The 21,465-nt window shown below is 43.8% G+C and overlaps 1 protein-coding gene across 1 annotated transcript; it reads left to right on the plus strand.

The window, feature by feature from the left end:
* Positions 1-6,170: 6,170 nt before the first annotated feature.
* XAF1 (XIAP associated factor 1) lies at positions 6,171-20,700 on the plus strand. Its single transcript, XM_066262963.1, has 8 exons — positions 6,171-6,388; positions 8,623-8,758; positions 9,407-9,463; positions 9,856-10,051; positions 10,913-10,998; positions 14,477-14,818; positions 20,412-20,484; positions 20,636-20,700. The coding sequence occupies exons 1-7, from the start codon at positions 6,357-6,359 to the stop codon at positions 20,466-20,468; spliced, it is 906 nt and encodes a 301-aa protein (XP_066119060.1). The 5' UTR covers positions 6,171-6,356; the 3' UTR covers positions 20,469-20,484; positions 20,636-20,700.
* The last annotated feature ends 765 nt before the right edge of the window (positions 20,701-21,465 follow it).

The raw sequence follows: 21,465 nt of genomic DNA on the forward strand, positions 1-21,465 counted from the left end.
ATGAAGTGAGGTCAGTAAATACATTTTTTTTCTTGATTTCTTTAGAATTCATATGGCTATTTAAAGCAAAATTTACAACATTGTCAGGTGGAGCTATGGACTGAGTTGTGTCCTCCCAAGTGCACGTTTTGAAACCTTAACTGTTTCTGTATTTGTGACTGTATTTGGAGATAAGCCTTTTAGGAGATAAAATGAAGTTGTAAGGGTGGGGTCCTAATCCAATAAATTGGTGGCCTTATAAGAAGAAGATCTCTCTCTCTCTCTCTCTCTCTCTCTCTCTCTCTCTCTCTCGGTACTCCCTCAGGTCTCACCTTTCCATGCAGGTAATCTGACCTGACCATTCCCACTATGCCAGGTGAAATAGATCAAATCCCTCCACTCAACTCCATCGGTGAGATTATATCTTGGTGTTTATCATGTTCAATTACATTCACTTCTTTGTAGGCCAGTTTCACTTCTACAGACTACAAATTTGGTAGTCTGAATTCTCTAAGAGCAGAGAGTTAATTTTATTTGTAATTGTGGTCCTTGAGACAAGTGTATCCAGGCCATTTAGTTGTTAAATAAATTAATTAATATACAAAATAAAGTGGAACATAAGGTGAGCTATACCTTACCTACTATATCTTGTAATAACAAACATGGATAGAGAATAAGTCAACCCAGCTCATGGCCTCTACATTGTAAAAAACCAAAACAAAACAAAACAGAAACCTGCCAACTTGGCATAGTACCTTATTTTTTTCCTAACCATATTGGCTCAAACATATTACTATTCCTTCTTTGATTCATTTTTTGGAAGAAATAAGTTAACATGTCAATGAAAAGGTTGATGACTGTACCTCTCCTCCAAATGAATTTTTACATTTTCATGATACACGTCAAGGATTAATAAACTTTTATTTAACTTCATCTTTTTTTGTTTTCAATGGTCTATCCTGTTCTTCTGTATGGAGCCCATTTCACATCGCTGAGATAGAAAGTGGTTGATGAGCAACTAAAGGTTTAACAACCAGCTCTCTGGGGTTTGGGGAAGAATTCTCCGATTTGTAGTGTTTGCCAATCTCTGTGGTGTAAATACTCCCACAGTGGCCAATTTCAAGCTACCCACATGACCTCATGAATGGAAAACTTGGAGGAAAGCTCCAGCATACCATTGTAAGAAAGACCGCATGATGTCAAGAAAAAGGTTAAAAGAAACATTCACAGACTCAAAAAGGATGCTTTCATTTAAGGCATGAATATGTTTCCATTTTTTAAAATTAAAAGGTACTTAATTATTCCCTAAAATGAAGTCTGAGTGGCTGCTCATCACCATGACCAAATCATGCAAGTTAAGCTCACCTCCATTTCTAATAATGAACAGATGCTCAGAATCTGAATTTTTTCCTCTTTTACTCCTCCCCGCCCCCCCAGTAACAACAAAAGACTGGATGTTGTGTTCCAGGATGTATGTATAATTTGTCCTGTGTCCCAGGAGACTTGGCAGCAACGAAGGTGGCTGTTCCATGACTGAAGTCTAAAAAATCACCTGAGAGAGAGAGAAGGCCCCCTGAACACTGTCCCTGAAATGTCCCTTTTGAGGACAAAGATCGCTGATTGGATGGGAATGGGTTGGGAAAGTGGGTGAGGTGGGTTTTTAACGGGAAAAAGAAGACCTGAGAATGTGTGGAAACCGGCCTCTGACAGAAGAAAGGGAAGGGAAGAGTACTTGGGACCACAAACACAGACAGAAAGCCATGGAGCTGCGGCTTCTTGCCCAGGAGTTTAATGACAAGGTTCCTCCCCTTTGCATGCCAACTAAGCAGGAGCCAGCAGGGCATCCCCTGACTTTGCCACCCAGCCAGGCCTGGAGTCCGCCGCAAACGCAAGCACAGATATCCCCCGGCTTGAATTCCATCCGGAGACTAGTCATTTGATGCAAGTGCCTGTGGTCTGAAAAACAAACTCCCACCCAAACATGTTGTACTTGGGAGACTGCAAACTCAATGATCATGTCTCCCAGGGCTCAGACCCACTCTGACCACAGGATCCTTCTAAAGGCACAGCCAACCAACCGACAGAAGTGGGCACAAATCCACCATGTAATTTTTGTCTGGGAAGTGCAATTCCTCTGTCATTACATCATTTTTCTTAGCACAGCAACCCCTTGAAAGAATAAGCCTAAGATCACTTTTTAAAAGTCAACCATTGAAATAACCTTCTTTTAATATTCTCTCCTACCTTCCATGACCTTGCATAGCTGTCGAACACACTGTCTCGTTTCGTCTTCAAAACAATGTGTGGAGGTGTGTGTTATTATTCCTTCTTCCTTGTCTAGCCCAGAGTTTCTGCTACCTTGCAGTGAAAGGTAGCATTGGGCAGCCCTGTCAAATCAGTCTGGGGGACTTGTTCCCTCACCCCACTCCCCGACCCACAGGCATGACACAAAGAGACTGCCAGAAACTCCGGACAGCTGCCAAGCGGGTAGCCGCGGCATTCTGGAGAAGAACTATAAGCTCATAACAGAGCATTTCTTGTCAAGTTTTTTATGGGGTTGGGGTTGGGGAAGGTTTGGCAACTGGCCATAAAACGGGCAGCAGAATGATGAAATCATGTAAGCCTACAGCATGGATTCATACGGTAGTGGGAATGGGGACAGGCTTTTGTGCCCACTAGAATGGGCCTGATTACACACTCCAGTCAGAAGTAGTGAGGACTCAGAAATTTTACTTTATCTTTAATATTCTAATTTTTTTTAAAGAAAGCATATTCATGCTTTAGTTGTAAAATTATGTTATCTTTAAAATGCAAAAGAAAATGGTTATCGTTGCTGCTCTGACAGTCCCCGGGTTCTGGGATGGGTGGGGTGCAGGAAGATTGCTAACTTCTGCTCTAATTTTCTCAGACAGGCATCCCTCATATTCATTCAGGCCAGCCAACGTTCGATGGCCCATTTCTGCACAGCACAGCGCCTCACGGCCTGTTGGCACAGAGCCTGTGGGCCCCTGTGGCAGAAGGTGATGAATCTCAAACCACCTACACCTGTGGTTGGCTGGGGGTCAGCTGGGCCAACAGACAGACAAGCAACTCATCCTAACCAGAGACAGAGGCGGTAGGTCCTATGTCAGTGATAACAGTGATCCCTAACCCCTGGGCCATGGACCGGTAACCGGTCCGTGGGATATTTGGTACCAGTGCGCAGAGAAAGAATAAATAACTTACATTATTTCCATTTTATTTATATTTAAGTCTAAACGATGTTTTATTTTTAAAAAATAACCAGATTCCTTCTGTTACATCCGTCTAAGACTCACTCTTGACACTTGTCTCGGTCACATGATACATTTATCTGTCCCACCCTAAAGGCCGGTCCGTGAAAATATTTTCTAACATTAAACCAGTCCGTGGCCCAAAAAAGGTTGGGGACCACTGAGTGATAACATCAGAGTTGACCCTAAGAAAACAGTGAAACTTATGTAAGAGAAAGGGTGGGACAGTCTAGAAAGAGGAAGCATCTTGTAAAAAAAAAATTAAGATGTAGGTGAAAAAATTCATGGTCATTTTCAATCCCACCCTCATGGTCTCCATCACTGGTTTCTGTCCTCCAGGATGTCTCCCCTTTGCACCTCTCTTTACATCTCTGCCCACCCACTCCACTCTGGGGGATCTCAGCTGCAGACAAAGTATGTGAAAGCTCAGGTTTCTTTCATTATTGCTGATATTCTCAAGACTGCCCAGAGGTAGACAAGAGTGGGAGGCAAAGGTCAAGAGATTAAGGAATTTGTCCCACTAAGTAGCAGGGGTCAGGATGCTAACCCAGTCTCCCCACCACCACCACCACCAGCAGCTGTCAAATAAGGTGGATGGTGTCTTGCTTAGGTACATAGGTCCCCATGAGTCAGATCACCCTGGTCTGAATCCCAGCTCTGACATTCACTATGTGACCTTCATTTCTATTGGAGTGGAAAGGGGTTAATAACTCTTATACCAGAATTGTTGGACAGATTTAAAAAGATAATGCTTGTAAAATGCTTAGTATAATGCCTGGAACATAGAAAATGTTTAAGCATTCATTCACTATTATCCACTATCACTTTGATCATTATTATTACTGCACACTGTCTGTCATTCAGTACCTGAATGAATTTTAGAATCCGGTTGGAGGCTGGAGTCCATGTCTGAGCCTTCTCCTTAATCTCATTATTCTCCTCAGAAAAGCTGCTCCCACCCCATTTGCAGACTTCACAGGAATTCTCTCAGCCTGCTTATACTACTGTTCAACATATGGTTTGAGCTCCTTCTGTTAGCACAGCTGTGTCCGGGCTCTGGGAGAGTTCTGAGGTCTCCAGGGGGCGTGGATACACACCAGAGTGGGTCTGTTGAGCAGGTGAAGTTGTGTGTGTGTGGGGATACGTAAGCAGCTTCTGCATCCTGTTTCCACATCCCCAAAACATCTCACCTGGCAGTCACCACCGCTTCTCTTCCTGGGTGCTACCCTGAGCTGGCCTAGATGAAAAACTTATCTGCACCTTGGCTTGGATGGGCTTTCTATGGCGCTCACCCACAGGAGTATAGGAGAGTTGGGAGCTCAGTGACTCCTAGACCCTCGCAGCCTCACTCTTGGGGCCAGGTCCCCTTTGTCCCTTCCCTCCACTTCTGGAATCTTCAGTGAAGCTCCTCTGTCCCTTTCTTAGTGCTTTAACTAAGTATCACCTATCCTTGCTTTATTGATCTCTTTTTGATTTCTGACATTCTGAGCATCAGGAAGAACTTCTTCATGTACTAGACTAGTGAAAATCTGCTGTGTAGTTCTCAGCTATTGTAAAGTTATGCGGACAGTGTGCTTGCTGAAGTTGAAATAAATCCAAATGCATAGACAAATGTGCAAAACCGCAGAGTTCTCTAACTACACATTAATATCTTCACTGTGTTTATAAACAATAAAAAAATGCATGTTCAAACTAATTATAAATGGGCTTGATTTTTTTATGAATAAAATTCTGAGGGACAGAAATATACATTAAACCCCCTCTAAAAATTTCAACATAAAGTATATAATGTCCAAATGTTTCTAATGGAGTTGCAATTATTTGTAAATTGTTCAATTCCCTGAGCAATTAGATATCCTGTTTTGTCACTGTCAGTTATTTAACTAGTTGCGCCCTGCTTCTCCCTGTGAAAAGAACCCAAGTAGACAAAACAAAAGTTCTCTATTCACTAGGGTCAATGATGCATACATAATTTGGACATATGTTGCTTTGAACAGAACTTGATTTCTTTGACTCTCAGATCTCTGAGTCAATGACTCCAGTCATTTATAATTGTCTAGGTCGGGACTCCTTTTGAGTGTCTGCTCTGAATGTCGACTGTTTCTGGGGAACAGGCACATGCTCACATGTGAAGGCAATTTTGCATACAAGTTTTAGGAGCACCTTGTGTCTTGAAGTCCTCCAGGTCCCCAGTTGAGTCCAAAACATAAAGAAACAAAAGTCCCAAAGGCTACGGTGACTCAAGCTGACAGGTAATCACACTATCAGGATTCAAACTCAGATCTCCCAACCCTATGAATGTTCCAGGAGAGACAAACCTCGGATCATTTGCCCAAGTTCAATCCTGATTCTGCCGCCTATTGGCTGTGCAAAGTGTCAGTTACATCACCCCTCAGAGCTTTGGCTTCTTAATCTGAAGACGGGGATGATAAAAATAGAAACTTCCTCACTGCCTGTCACCCTGTTGGAGTTATAGTCATGTTTTCTATAATTGTATACAAGTAAAGAAAGAGACACTCAGGGAACCAGCCTGTCGTCCTAAGTCACCAAGCTGCTGCGTCTTGGTGCACACCACCTTGCATCGCCGATTCTCCCCAGACTCTGTCTTCAAAGTCGTCGCCCACCAGGACCAGAGTAGGATCCCAGAGCTGCTCTCAGGGAACAGCCTTTAAGTTCAATATAGCAGACCATCTCCATCCTGCAGAGGAAAGACCAGCAACAAGAGCAGAGAAAGGGGGGAAGTCAGTGTTTGTGGAAGGGCATCGAGGGACGCTGATAAAGAGAAGTCGACCTGGGAGAGGGAAGGGGCTGCTGCCCGAGGGGGAGGCCTGGCCTCTGGTCTCCACCCTCAGGACTGCAGAAACAGCCTGTGACAGCAGCAGGGGTGACAACACAGGCTGAGGGAGGCAACAGGGGCAGCCTGGACTGGCCGCGCCACCGAGGAGCTTGCTGGGAGCACCCAGCTACGGGAACCTGGAGCAGCCCTTGGCTGAGAATTCTGAAAATCCCCTCCCTCCCTGGAACTGTGGGCCGGGCTGTTGGAACACTTTCAGTTTTGTTTCTGCAAGAAACGAAACTCAACAGGAAGACTCCGGAGACCAGAACATGGAGGGAGCCTGCCAGGTGTGCAGGAACTGGTAAGGAATTGCTCCTCCAGCGGCGACCTGAGGCTGTCTAGTGAGAGGGCAGACAGAATAGTCTGTTTCTGAACTGAGGAGGAAAAGGTTTGAGCATAAAATACCAGAGAGGGGCAGGCTGGGTCTGGTGGCCCCCTAGGGAAGGAAGGCTTTTAAGCTCCGTAGGTCTCTGAGATAATGGGATGGTGAAAAGTGGTCAGCATTACCTTATGTCACTCAACCGCACTGCCTCTCCACCCCTTAAGATAGTCTAGACTTTCCAGGACAATCCTAAAGCCAAATAGCCAGGCTAATTCTCCCTGCTGAGCTACTCATAGTCCTAATTTGGGGTTCTGATCACATGGTCTGCACACCAGCCCGGGACCAAGCCCTGCTCACCTTGAGAAGGAGCTATGGAGCAGGTAAAGAAGACTGAGCAGAGGTCCAGGACCTCCCCCCAGCTCGGGGGACCTGGTGCATTGAAGGGCCTCACTCTCAAAGCTGCCTACATTGGCAGGAACGAGGAGGGAACCTTCCTACAGAACTTTGCTCCAGCCAGACCCTCCTGATTCTTGGGTGTCTGAACCAGGTCAGCAGGAAGAGCTGACAGGACAGGGCAAGGAGAGCAGAGAGGGAAAGGGGCCAGGAAGGGGCAGAGGAGCAAGAATAGAGGAAGGGAGAGTGAAGCAGCCTTTGTGCCATCTGTCTGGGCAGCGCAGAACCAAAAGCTCATTCAGAAAAAGAGGAGTGAGGCTCTGGCTATGCTGGCACCTCCCACACGCCAGGGACTTGAGTGTACAACTCTCGTCAGCATTTGGGCCTCTAGGGGTAACACAGGCACAGACTTTCCTTCCGCCCAAGCTACCACAAGCAATTGATTGAGGTGAAGGAGGCATTTCTTGGTGATGAGGAGTGTTAAGAAACACCCTGCCCAGGCACTGGGTGGCTCAGAAGCTTGTGCTCTTTGGAATCTCCAGGAAAGGACTCAGGGTCTCTCTGGGGATTTGCATAGGTGAGCCTGGAGGTAAGGGACAGGTGGATGGCCTCCCAGTCATGGAGGGGTATTTTTTGTTTTGTTTTGTGCGTTTTTTTGTTGTTTCGTTTTTTTTCTGAAGTTGGAAATGGGGAGGCAGTCAGACAGACTCCCGCATGCGCCCCAGCAGATCCACCCGGCATGCCCACCCGGGGGCGATGCTCTGCCCATCTGGGGTGTTGCTCTGTTGCAACCAGGGCCATTCTAGCGCCTGAGGCAGAGGCCACAGAGCCATCCTCAGCGCCCGGGCCAACTTTGTTCCAATGGAGCCTTGGCTGCGGGAGGGGAAGAGAGAGACAGAGAGGAAGGCGAGGGGGAGGGGTGGAGAAGCAGATTGGGCGCTTCTCCTGTGTGCCCTGGCCGGGAATCGAACCTGGGACTCCTGCACGCCAGGCTGATGCTCTACCTCTGAGCCAACCGGCCAGGGCCGACATGGAGGTTTTGAAAGTGACATTGCTCCTGCAGCAAGTATGGGGGTGCCAGAGTTGGATTCTCAGTCGGCTGCGGGCCAGGCAGGGGAACAGTTGAAAACAAGACAAAATCTTTGAAGGAATTTGATATTAGTTATTTCATTTTTTAAAGCAGCTTTATCGAGATATAAGTGATATACACTGCACTTATGGTACATTTTTAAAGTGCACATTTGATGCATTTGACATATGCATGTGCCCCTGAAACCATCTCCACAGTCCTGATAATGAGCTTCCGTCATCCCCAAAGCTTTTCTGGGCCTTTATAACCACCCCTTCTAGCTCCTTTTCACTCAGCAGCACTAGCCTCAGGCAATATGAGAAATTTATAGAGTATTCTTACACTTATTTCATGATTTTGCATTGTTCTGATTTGGGACCAACATGGGAAAGGGGGACAAATGGCATCATAATCATATTTTCTGTGCTTGCGGCCCTGACATTTCTTAACCCAGCAGCCCTGGGAGTACAATATGGCTCCATAGGCTTTTTGTTTGTTTGTTTGTTTTTAGATTTTATTTATTGATTTTTGGAGAGAGCGGGGAGAGAAAGAAAGAAAAGGGAGAAGCAAGAAGCATCTACTTATAGTAGTTGCTTCCTGTATGTACCTTCATCAGGCAAGCCTGGGGATTTGAAGCAGCAACCTCAGCGTTCCAGGTCGATGCTTTATCCACTGTGTCGCCACAGGTCAGGCTGGCTCCATGTTTTATACCACGAGATAAGCCCGATTTTCTTTCCCCTTGATCTTGCAGCAAAAGAAGCGTGGCCACTGCCCACCTGGCCCTCCATGAGGCGCACTGCCTGCTGTTCCTAGCCCTCTGCCCAGAGTGCAATGAGCCTGTCTGTCAGGAGAAGATGGATGAGCACCGTAAGAACGGTCACCAGGAGGTGAGTCGGCCGAAGCCAGGAGAGAGGTGGCAGAGCTGGGTGGCGAGGCAGAGTGTGGTCCTTGCAGCAGCAAGTGGCTTAGCTGCCGTGGGTAAGACATTTTGCCCTGCGTCCCTTTGCTCCCATCTGCAAAGTGGACACGGTTGTTCTGTCTTCCTGATCCTAATCTGTACTTACTCCTGGCTTTTCCATTCCCAGCCTTTTCCCTTCAGGCTTATGGGTTTGGCCGAGACAAGGGTGGTCCCTGTTTTAAGAAAGCCTGCACATTCTCTTGAAATTTGTGAAGAGGGGAAGTGGGGAAGGAAAGCTGTAAAAAGCAGTCACAGCAAAGGTCAGTCCAAGGCTGACTTTTCTTTCCTGCTCATTCATGTCAATTCTTCCTGGGGCCCCTCATCTGTATTTCTGGAGATCTTCAAGTTCAGACATCCCTTTCAAGTCAACAGGTCCCCCCAACACTTCCTGATTACAAGGCTGGTGCCACAGGGAGACTGAGGTAACCACACCTGATTCTGCCCCTAAGAACTCACAGACCCAAAGCTGCAGCACGTGAAGCACAGGTAGATGTGGAGGAAGTTCCACAGATGCCAATGGGGCCAGCGTCTCTCTCTCTCTCTCTCTCTCTCTCTCTCTCTCTCTCTCTCTGTTCAGGTCGGGTGTGCAATGTGCCAGCAGACCGTGCAGAAGCACTTGCTGGAGTTCCATGAGGTGAGAATCAAGTGTGACTCATCTTTTACAGCCAAGCAGGCAATCTGGGAGGAGCAGGCAATCTGGGAGGAGGGGGATGGGAAGCAGGGGCCAAGGATAAAGACTTCCTTCCACATGACCTTTCTCCTCACCCAGGCAGGCTTGAGGAACTGGGGAGCACTGATTCAACACAGGAACACAGAGACTCCTGTTCCCCAGTTGCTGGTCAGAGGGGCTTTCCATGGTCCATGAGCCCAGGAGAGCTCAGATTCCCTGAAGAGAGTCCCCCCACTCTGGCCCTTCCCATTTGCTTTCTTACTGGCTTCAATTTTCTAGGGAAATAAGCTCATATCCCCAACTGGGCTGCAGTCACTGCAGCCAGTGACTGTGCCCACACTGCCTGCCTCCCGCAGACCACGGAATGCCAGGAGCGCCCCAGTGAGTGTAAGTTCTGTGAGGCCGCCGTGCGCCTCAGCAAACTGGAGATCCACGAGCACCACTGCGGCAGCCGGACAGAGCTCTGCCTGCACTGCGGCCAGCTCATCGTGCGGCACACACTGGCCCAGCACAGAGACGTGTGTCAGAGTGAGCAGGCCCAGCTCCACAGAGGTGAGCAGTGCAGGCTGGGGTGGGGTCGGGGGGAGCTTCAAGGAAAGGGAGCCTCTCCTGGATGGGACGCAAGCAATGCAGGCATCAATAGGACCGATGACACGTGTGTATGACAAATGTGTAGGTCTCAAAATCATCTGGCTATTCAAGTTCTCTAGACCATATCCTAGAGTGGACTCCTCATGTGTCTGCTGTGTTCTTCAAATGACTGTCACAGGAAGACCAAGAGGCAGATGCTGGGGTCTGGGAGTCACACTGATGGATGCTGAGGCAATGGGGACCCTGTAAGAAGGGAGGCCTTCCAGGGAACCCCTCTAGCACAACCCTAACCTGGCAGAGACCCACCTGCTTCCTCTTACCAGTGACAAACTCACGATCAGAATAAAGTAGGAACTTGCTAGAGGCAGAAATAAAATGGCTGGACTTTAACGCAACCCATACTGCTTCGATACAACTTCAGCAACTCCACACACCTTCAACAAGAGAACAACATGATCAAGGAAATGTACAATCACAGTCTGATGTCAGAGCTCAGAAACTGCCGAAATGAAAGAGAGGCCAGATTGGACAGGACTGGCATCTGGGGTGACAGCTCCTTCCGTCTCCTTAGAAACCAGTCAGCTTCAGGAAAATGGCTCTTCATCAGGGTCCTGTGCTTTGCTGAGTGAACCTCTGTGGCCATAAAGGAAATGATGTGGGGGATTTGGCCCAGAGTTGCCTGTGTGTCCGACGACATTGGTCATGCAGGACAGGCAGGCAGGCCCGGGACAGTGACTACAGCCCATGTCCGAAGGTGTAGGACAGCTGGGCTAACTGTTGTCAAGGGCAATCATTTGTGGTGTTGTTTCTGTGTTTATTCAGGGAAGAGAATTCCAGCTCCTGAAAGCAATATCTGCTGTCATTATTGCAACCAGATGATCCCAAGAAATAAGTTTTTACACCATATGGTGAGTAGCAATTAGTCATTTTCTAAGGCACCCATAGCTTGTCTATATTCCAAAAAGTAGAGTGGGAAAGGTAGAATCTGGGTCCGATGTTACATAGGATACTAGAGGGTCTCATTTTTCTTTTTGTTTTGCTCAAAAAGGGGTGCTGTGTGTATGGTATTTTTCCCCACCGAGAAGGAAGGAAGGGGCAGGAGCCACAAAGTGTGGAATAATAAAAGACTTTACTGAGTACAGAGCGCTCCCGTCCCACGAGGTTCCCTAGCCCCGGGGACAAAGGCTAGGGAAGTCGCAAGGGGTGACCCGCCTGAAAGATATTTAAAGGGTCCTAGGGTGGTCGAGCTAATATGACGTGGTGAAATCTCACTGGCTGACGGAGGTGTTGCTCTTTTCCAAAGGGCTTCTGGAAAGTTTCTTTTGGTGCGCTTGGTTGTGGGTGGTCCTGGCCAAAATGCCCAGGTCTGGGTTCCCCACGTGACCATCCCCCATTATCCACCGACCTTACACTGTGAATTGCTTTAGGCTAACTTACCATACATAACTGATCTTTTGTGCCAGCTCTCAAGGAGCCTCCCTGACCAGTCTAGCAATCCGTGATCACCTCTGTTGTTTGTTTTATTTTGTTTTTTAATTGAGAGGAGGGGAAATAGAAGACAGACTCCCCCATGTGCCCTGACCAGGATCAACCAGGCAACCCCTGTCTGGGGCTGATGCTCAATCAACTGAGCTATCCTAAGCTCCTGAGGCTGACACAGCACAACTGAGCCATTCTCAGCGCTCGGGCCAAAGCTTGAACCAATCAAGTCACTGGTTGCAAAAGGGGAAGGGAGAGAGAAGGAGAAAGGGAAGAAAAGCAGATGGTAGCGTCTCATGTGTGCCCTGACCGGGTATTGAACCCAGGATTCCACACACCAGGCCAGTGCTCTACCTACTGAGCCACTAGCCAGGGCCACACCCATCATTTTTAATATACATCTTAAAAATAGTCATTTTCTTACTTAAAACAATGTCTTTATCATTCTCAAAATATTAACAATAATTCTTTGCTACCATCATTTCTGGGCTTCCACTGACTGTGCTTGTTCACCATTGCTGCTGTTGCTTTTTCTTCTCTGTCCTCCTTTAGACTGAGCAAATTGTCTGTCATTTCCTTCCTCCCTCCCTCCCTCCCTCCCTCCCTTCCTTTCCTTCTTTCTTTCCTTTTCATTCTTTCTATTTTCTCTCTTTCTACTATTTTAGCAATTTTGCATGCTATTTTTATCATTTTTGTAGTTATCTGTAACATTTTAACATGAGTACTTGACTTAAAGTCTAAAATTAATCATATTCTCTAGCCTCCTAACAAGCAATATATGGACTGGAGAATGTATTAACTCTGATGCTCTACTCTCACCCTTTACACAAACGCTGCTAGAATAATTGAGTTCTACCTTGTTTTCATACTATCCGTCTTTAGTCATCATTGCTGTTGTGTTATACAATTCGTGCCTATTTGGATATACTCACACATTCCCTTTTTTCTTTGCTCACATTCTTTTTTGAATTCCAAGCTTTCTTACTGGGGAAGAATTCCAAGCTTTCTTACTCTCTACCTGAAATACACTTCTCAGTAGTTCTTCCAGCAAGAAACTCTTAGTAGGAAATCTTTAGTTGCCTGAAAATATTTCTTTTTTTCCTGAATTCTTTAATGGTAGTTTAGCTGGATATCAAATAGTAAGTTAACAGTTCTCTTTTAGCATTTTGAAGATTATTCCACCATCTTTCATTTCAACCTCTTTTGATTGCCATTGATAATCTTTGTGTGTCATCTGTTTTCCATGTAATTGTCTCCTCTGTAGATAATCTTTTTCTTTGGTTGATTTCAAGACCCCTTTGCCTTTTGATCTTCTGTGATTTTACAGCAAGGTATCTAAGAGAGGATTTCTTTTTACATATACTGCTCAGAACAGTGTGCTCAAATGTATTTTTTTCTCTCTTACTCAATGTTTCTTCTGCCTGAATCTAAATATATGTCTTTAATCAGTTAAGGAAAGTCTCAGCTCTAATCTCTTTGGGTCCCCAATATTCCTTAACTCTCCCATGTTCTCCCCACTCTTACTGTGGAACATAACAGATGTATATCAGGCCTTCTTATTCTAGCTTCATGTCTCTTAACCTTTCACATTTTCTATTTCTCCCTCCTATATTCTGGAAAATTTACTCAAAGCTATCTTCAAATCTAATCTGCTGTTTTAGCCCATCCAGTGAAGTTCAATGTCTATATTTTTTACTTCTAGTTCTATTTATCTCTCATGCAAATTTGCCTACTTTTTTTTTTTTTTTTTTTTTTTTGCTTTTTTGAGAGAGAGACAGGAAGGGAGAGAGACGAGAAGCATCAATTTGTAGTTCTGTCACTTTAGTTGTTCATTGATTGCTTCTCATACATGCCTTGAGCAGGGAGCTCACGCCAAGCCAGTGACCCCTTGTTCAAGCTAGTGATCTTGGGATCTTGTTGATGATCCCATACTCAAGCTTGCGACCACATACTCAAGCTGGTGAACCTGCTCAAGCTGTTTTAACCCCACACTCATGCTGGCAATCTTGGGGTTTTGAACCTGGGACCTCAGCATCCTGGGTTGATGATCCACACTGCACCACCAATAGTCAGGCTTGCCTACTTTTTTTTTTTTATAGGTTCTTATTCTTTTTTCTTGTTCTATTCATTTTTATTAATTTATTTTATAGTTTCTATCCAAGAGTTCTATTATCTGAATTTCTTGGAAACTAATACTGCTATTACTCGTGTCAATGACTCTTGCTCAAGTAGATTTCTTCCTTGTGTGTTTGTAAATTTGAACTGTGAGTTTCTATTTGGTGAGACTCCAGCTGTGAGGATCCTGTATGACCTACTTTGAATTTATATACCTTGCAGTGGAATGTTTTGCTTGCTCCTGCCATACATTCCAACTTTTAGGTTAATTCTTCTGCTTGGGTATTCCCACACCATGACACTAATGTAAATCTGAGCCCCCAAACACAAGAATGCCATGGACCTGTGACTCTGACTTTTCAGGAGCATCAGTTTTTCTTCCCCAGATTCCAACTCAAGGTAGACACGCTTCCTTGCCACTTTTGTTTTCCAAATAACCAATTTCTTTCCTCTTCCCCTTCAATCTTCCCAGCTTTATGCCGGAATGGGGGAGTCTTACTCTCAATTCCCTCACCTTGTGCAGATGGAACTTATCTCTCATCTAAGCTCATTGTTACGAGATTGACCCCACATCTCCCTGTGCTTTAACAGGTCAGGTCTTCATTCCTGGAACATGGGACAGACTTTCTTTCTTACAAAGACAGCGATCAACTTTAATGAGTGTTTGTCATATTTTATTTAGCCTTTTTAACTGTTCATGGTGGAAAGTTTTCAGGTTATCTAGTCTATTGTATTGTCCAACCATTAAAGCTAAAGTCATTCTTAAATTTGATATATTGCTCACAATTGCAGGATAAATGCCATACAACCCCAGAGTCTGAAAAATATTCTCCAATTGTGGAGCCAAGAATTTCTCCTCCATCCCTTCCAAGTCAGGCTGCTGAAGACCAAACTTCCACAAAAGAAAAAGATGTTCGTCCAAAGACAAAAAATATCAACAGCCTTCCTCTTCTTTATAAAAAGTCAACAAGGCAAGCACCAAGTAGCACAAATGGAACCATGGATCTGCCTTTGAAGTCTGAGCACAAGCCCTGGGTCACCTCCCCTGTCACAGACGAGGCAGCCTATGACATTCTGAGGAGGTGTCCTCAGTGCGATATCCTACTTCCCCTGCCGACCCTAAACCAGCATCAGGTACCCGGGCTCTGCTCTCTCCTTACCTGGCTGTAGCCCATCTGGACATGGTTTAGAGCAGGGGTAGTCAACCTTTTTATACCTACCGCCCACTTTTGTATCTCTGTTAGTAGTAAAAATTTCTAACCGCCCACCGGTTCCACAGTAATGGTGATTTATAAAGTAGGGAAGTAACTTTACTTTATAAAATTTATAAAACAGAGTTACAGCAAGTTAAAGCATATAATAATAATTACTTACCAAGGACTTTATGTCGGATTTTCGCTAAGTTTGGCAGAATAAATCTTTATAGAACAACTTACTATAGTTAAAGTTATCTTTTTATTTATACTTTGGTTGCTCCACTACCGCCCACCATGAAAGCTGGAACGCCCACTAATGGTCAGTAGGGACCAGGTTGACTACCGCTGGTTTAGAGAAACCAGAACCTGCAGATGTATGCAGACGTTGCCACTGGAAAGGCCCTTCCCTATCTCCTTCTCTGTGTGCCCAAATCCGCTCTCTCCTAGCACTTACCCCCTGGCTTATTTGTATAATCCCTCAGAGACTTGGCCACCTTGGAAGGTAGAGCCAGCTCTATCATCTCTGTGGCTCCAGTTCCTGGCCAGAGGCTGCCCGCAGCAAATGCTTTAAACAGTTGAGTAAATAAATGAAGTGGAGGGAATCCACTCTACCTCCATCCTGGTGTAAAAGGCACTGAAGGCCCCGGGGATTGGAGCTTTGGTCAGGATCCTAAGTCAGTTGGTATCTTGCCTCCAGTAGTTTAAGGTTTACCCCCAACAGATCAGGATTTGCAGCTTCAATATCCTGAGTTTTACCTCCTAGATTATTTTCTAGTAATAATTAGAATTAACATTAGAGGTAATTAACCATTATGTGCCAGTTACAACGCAAAGTTCTTTACAGATGATTAATCTTCATTATACATAATAGGCAGGTATTTTATCTCTATTTTACAAATAAGGAAACTAGACAGAAAGGTCGAGTAGCTTCCCTAGGATCATATGATTAGAGACTGGGCGAAGCAAGCCTGGGATTCATGTGTATATAATTCCAAAGCTTATGCTCTTAAGCTCCAGACTGGATGCTTCACTTAAAAACAAAACAAAACAGAGCCTTTATTATTATTATTTATGACATAATACCACACAAAGAAATATGCAGACAAAGCTAATCCTCCCCATTCCCACCACACCTCCCAGCCCCATGCCCTGAGATACCAATTTTCACAGCCTGGTGTACATCCTTTCCAAGCTTTACCTTTGCTTACACAAACCTGAACAAACCGATACGGGGTTTGAATTCTTTCTTTCCCTCGTGTATTATCTTTCTATACTTATTACATCATTTGCCTTTTTCACTTAATATGATGCACACTCCTTACAAAAAGGCAGACCTAAATCTTTGTTTTCTAACTTCTTTAAACATCTATATATATTTATGCACATAATCATATGATTTTTACAAAGATGGGTAAGTTTTATACTTGCTGGAGGTGTTGTTAGGGCCATATTCTCTTTTTAAAAAAATTTGTAGTTACCGTGAACATTCAATGTTATTTTGTATTAGTCTCAGATGTACTGCATAGTGGTTAGACAATTATATACTTTACTAAGTGATCCCTCAATATTTCAAATACCCACCTGGCACCATACAGTTATCAACTATATTCCTTGTGCTCTATTTTATATCCCTGTAACTATTTTCTGACTACCAATTTGTGCTTCTTAATCCCTTCACCTTTTCCGCCCGATTCCCAAATGCTTTCCCTCTGGCACCCATCAGTCTGTTGTCTCTCTGTAGATATGAGTCAGCTTCTATTTTATCTTTTCACTTGTTCTGTTCTTTAGAGTCCACATGTAAGTGAAATCACACAGTATTTTTCTTTATCTGTCTCACTTATTTCACTTAACATAATATTCTCTAGATCCATCCATGCTGTCACAAGTGGTAAAATTTTATTCTTTTTATGTCTGAGTAATATTCTGTTGCATATATGCACCACCTCTTTTTATCCACTCGTCTGTTGATGGGCACTTGGATCGCTTCCATATCTTGGCTATTGTAAATAACAATGCAATGAACATAGCAGTGCATATAGTCTTTCAAATTAATGTTTGGGTATCCTCAAATGTATACTCAGAAGCAGAATCACTGGGCCATTAAGGCATTTCCATTTTTTTAAAATTTATTCATTATAGAGAGGGAAGAGAGAGAGAGAGAGAGAGAGAGAGAGAGAGAGAAAAGGGGGGAGGAGCAGGAAGCATCAATTCCCATATGTGCCTTGACCAGGCAAGCCCAGGGTTTTGAACTGGCAACCTCAGCGTTTCTGGGTTGACGCTTTATCCACTGCGCCACCACAGGTCAGGCAAGGCATTTCCATTTTTTTTTTCTTCATTTTTCTGAAGCTGGAAACAGGGAGAGACAGTCAGACAGACTCCCGCATGCGCCCCACCAGGATCCACCCGGCACGCCCACCATGGGGCGAGGCTCTGCCCACCAGGGGGCGATGCTCTGCCCATCCTGGGCGTCGCCATGTTGCGACCAGAGCCACTCTAGCGCCTGAGGCAGAGGCCACAGAGCCCTCCCCAGCGCCCGGGCCATCTTTGCTCCAATGGAGCCTTGGCTGTGGGAGGGGAAGAGAGAGACAGAGAGGAAAGCCTGGTGAAGGGGTGGAGAAGCAAATGGGCGCTTCTCCTGTGTGCCCTGGCCGGAATCGAACCCGGGTCCTCCGCACGCTAGGCCAACGCTCTACCGCTGAGCCAACCGGCCAGGGCAAGGCATTTCCATTTTTAACTTTTATTTAGGAACCTCCATTTTGTTTTCCACAGTGGCTGCACCAATCTGCATTCCCACCAATAGTGCATGAGTGTTCCCTTTTCTCCACATCCTCACCAATGCATTGTTTGCTAATTTATTGATGAAAGCCATTCTAACAAGTATAAAGTAGTAACTCACTGTGGTTTTAACTCACATTTTGCTGATGATTAGTGACATTGAACATCTTTTCATATGTCTATTGGTCATCTGTATGTCCTCTTTGGAGAAGTGTTTATTCAGGTCCTCTGCCCATTTTTTAATTGGACTGGGTTTGGTTTGGTTTGGATTTTTTGATGTTGAATTGTACGAGTTATTTATGAATTTTGGATATTAACCCCTTATCAGGTGTATCATTGACAAATATCTTCACCCATTCTGTAGGTTGTCTTTTAGTTTTATTGATGGTTTCATTGCTGTGCAAAAACACTTTAATATGATGTAGTCACATTTGTTTACTTTTCTCTTTAGTTTCCTTGCCTGAAGAGCTGTATCAGAAAAAATATTGCTAAGAGAAATGCCAGAGATTTTACTGCATATGTTTTCTTCCAAGAGTTTTACGGTTTTGAGTCTTACATTTAAATCTTCAATCCATTTGGAGTTTATTTTTTCATATGGCATAAGAAGGTGACTTATTTTGGGAATTTTTTGCATTTATCTTTCTAATTTTCTCAGCACCATTTATTCAATAGACTGTCTTTACCCCATTGTATGTTCTTGCTTCCTTTGTCATAAACTAATTGACCATATAAATGTAGACTTATATCTGGGCTCTCTATTCTGATCCATTGATCGATGTGTCTGTTTTAATGCCAGAACCATGTTGTTTTGATTACCATAGTTTTATGGTCTAGTTTAGTATCAGGTAGCATGAAACCTCTGACTTTATTCTTTTTTCTCTAGATGGCTGAGGCTATTTGGTATCTTTCATGGTTCCACATAAATTTTTGGATTATTTATTCTAGTTCTGTGAAAACTGCCATTGGCATTTTGATAGGAATTGTATTGAATCTATAGAATGGTGTTAATTCTTCCTATCTATAAGCATGGTATATGCTTTCATATATTTGTATCTTCAATTTCTTTCTTCAGTTTCTTTTTTTTTTTCCAGAGACACAGAGAGAGTCAGAGAGAGGGAGAGACAGATAGAACGGAGAGAGATGAGAAGCATCAATCATTAGTTTTCGTTGCAACACCTTAGTTTATTGATTGCTTTCTCATATGTGCCTTGACCATGGGCCTTCAGCAGACTGAGTAACCCCTTGCTCAAGCCAGCGACCTTGGGTCCAAGCTAGTGAGCTTTTGCTCAAACCAGGTGAGCCCGCACTCAAGCTGGCAACCTTGGAGTCTAGAACCTGGGTCTTCTGCATCCCAGTCCAACGCTCTATCCACTGTGCCACCACCTGGTCAGGCTCTTTCCTCAGTTTCTTATAATTTTTTTAGTACAAGTCTTTTACCTACTTGGTTAAATTTATTCTTAGGTATTTTTTTATGCAATTGTAAATGGGATTGTTTTCTTAGATTCCTTTTCTGATAGTTTATTATTGGTGTATAAAAATTCAACAAATTTCTGAATATTAATTTTGTATCTTGCTACTTTACTGAATTCACTAATCAGTTCTAATAGTTTTGTGGTGAAATCCTTACAGTTCTCTATGTATATTGAAATGTCATCTGCAAATAATGACAGTTTTACTTCTTTCTTTTCAATTTGTTCTTCTTGTCTGACTGCTGTGGCTAGGACTTCCACTATTATGTTGAATACAAGCAGTGAAAGTAGACATCCCTGTTTTGTTCTTGGTCTTAAAGGAAACACTTTTACTATTTCCTGGTTGAGTATGATGTTAGCTATATGTTAGACATATATGGCCTTTACTATGTATGTTGCAGTAATATCATATTCTCTTACCTCCCACAATTTGTTGTTTCCTTCCATGCTTTCCTTCATCATTCTATAATAAGGTTGCCAAATTTAGCAAATAAAATTATATTACTTGGGACAAAAGTAATTATAGTCATACCATGGGTCACATTTATACTAAAAATATTATTTGTTTCTCTGAAATTAACATTTAAATAGACATTCTATATTTTATCTGGTAACATAGATATAGATATATACCTGGCAATATAGATATTTAATCTATATTTTATTGTAGGTATATAACCACATACAAACATATACTTTGGGAGTCTGATTATATATATAATATTTCCTTGCATCTTAATGTTACAGTTTAGCCATATCCAAGGACACCCCTCCAACTCAATAATGAACAATGTGGCTATTTTTTAAATTGATTTTAGAGGGAAAGGAAGGTAAAGAGAGAGAAAGAGAGAAACATTGATTTGCTGTTTTACTTATTGATGCATTCATTGGTTGATTCTTGTATGTTCCTGGATCAGGGATCAAACCACAATTTGGGGAATATCAGGACAATGCTCTGACCAACTGAGCTACTTGGCCAGGGCTGGCATTGTTTTTTTTTCTTTTGGTTTTTTTGTTTGTTTGTTTTTGAAGAGCTGCATAAAAGTCCCTGGTGTGATGTTCTCTAATCTGTCCATCCACCCCACTAATGATGACAGGCTTCTAGTAAACACTGCCCCAAGCCACCCACAGGCTGCTCCTGGCTCACCGGGCACCATGCCTTTTCTTTGCCATCTGTAGTTCTGGGTCTGTGCTCTAGGAACTAAAGATAGCAATATCCAGAGATAGCCCAGGAAGTAGCATTTCCCACTTGAAACACTTCAAACTTTTTTATATTCTTTTCTTTAGGAGAAATGCTGGTGGTTAGCTTCATCAAAAGGAAAACAAGTGAGAAACTCCAGCTAGACTTGGAAAAGAAAAGGTACTACAGATATAGAAGATTTTCTGGTCTCCCCACTTACTTTCTGTGGTAGCCTTTACTTGTGAAAGGAGGTGGGTTTTTTTCCTTGCGAGGGTTTTCTGCCTATGGAAGAAAAGGTTTAGATTTTAACTATTTTCTTTCTTTTGAACAGAGATGTTGGTTTGCCCATGAGCTACAGATAAACCAGAAGAAAAAAGCCTCCAACCCTTCTGCCTGAGAATTCTGACCAAGCATCTGAACCCCATAGCCTAGATTCTGTGGGACCCAAACTGTCCATTTCACATTCCCACCAGCAATGTACGAGAGATCAGATTTCCCCACACTTTCTGGCCAGTGTTTGGAATGTCATTATCATTTTTCCTAATTTTAGCTCTTCTTATAAGTCACATCTTACCGTGGTTTCAAATTGCATTTTCCTAATGTTTAGTGATGTTGAACATCTTTTCATTTGCTTATTTGCCATCTGAAATGTCTATTCATGTCTCTGGCCCATTTTCTAAATGGACTTTTTGGGTTTTTACTATTCAGTATATAGATAGATATAGATATAGACAGATATAGATATAGATATAATATATATTCGATATATACTCTAAAGAATAAAAACACTCTCCCTGAAAGCTTCTCGTTCACCTTTCCTTAAATTCCTCACTGGTTCTGGGATAAGGGATGGCAGCAGCTTGGGCAGCAGGGCAAGGCAGTACACAAGGAGAGGAGAGGGCCAGAAAGCAAGAAAGGGAGGGAGAGAGAGAAGTGAGGCTGGGTGGTAGGCAAAGGCTGCCTAAGAGACCCGGATGTGGGTGTTCTCTGATTTGTCTATCCACACCCTAATGCTGACTAGCCTCTATTAAACAATGTTTCAGTCCTCCATGTACCTTTGAAGGCTGTTGGGAGGGAAAGTGGTTGCGAGAAGCCTAGCAATGCAACAGGGCAAAGAGTGTACCTCTGCCTTTCTTCCTGGCCTTTGGGGTGACTCATTAG

Source organism: Saccopteryx bilineata, chromosome 2 (genome assembly GCF_036850765.1).
Source record: "Saccopteryx bilineata isolate mSacBil1 chromosome 2, mSacBil1_pri_phased_curated, whole genome shotgun sequence".
NCBI classification, from domain to species: Eukaryota; Metazoa; Chordata; class Mammalia; order Chiroptera; family Emballonuridae; genus Saccopteryx; species Saccopteryx bilineata.

What these genes read in the sequence shown, in the direction of transcription:
- XAF1 (XM_066262963.1), top strand. Translation starts at nt 6,357, where the DNA reads ATGGAGGGAGCCTGCCAGGTGTGCAGGAACTG. An exon ending in TGCCAGGTGTGCAGGAACTG is followed by an intron (nt 6,389 to 8,622) that starts GTAAGGAATTGC and finishes TTGATCTTGCAG; the next exon opens with CAAAAGAAGCGTGGCCACTG. An exon ending in CGACCCTAAACCAGCATCAG is followed by an intron (nt 14,819 to 20,411) that starts GTACCCGGGCTC and finishes TCTTTTCTTTAG; the next exon opens with GAGAAATGCTGGTGGTTAGC.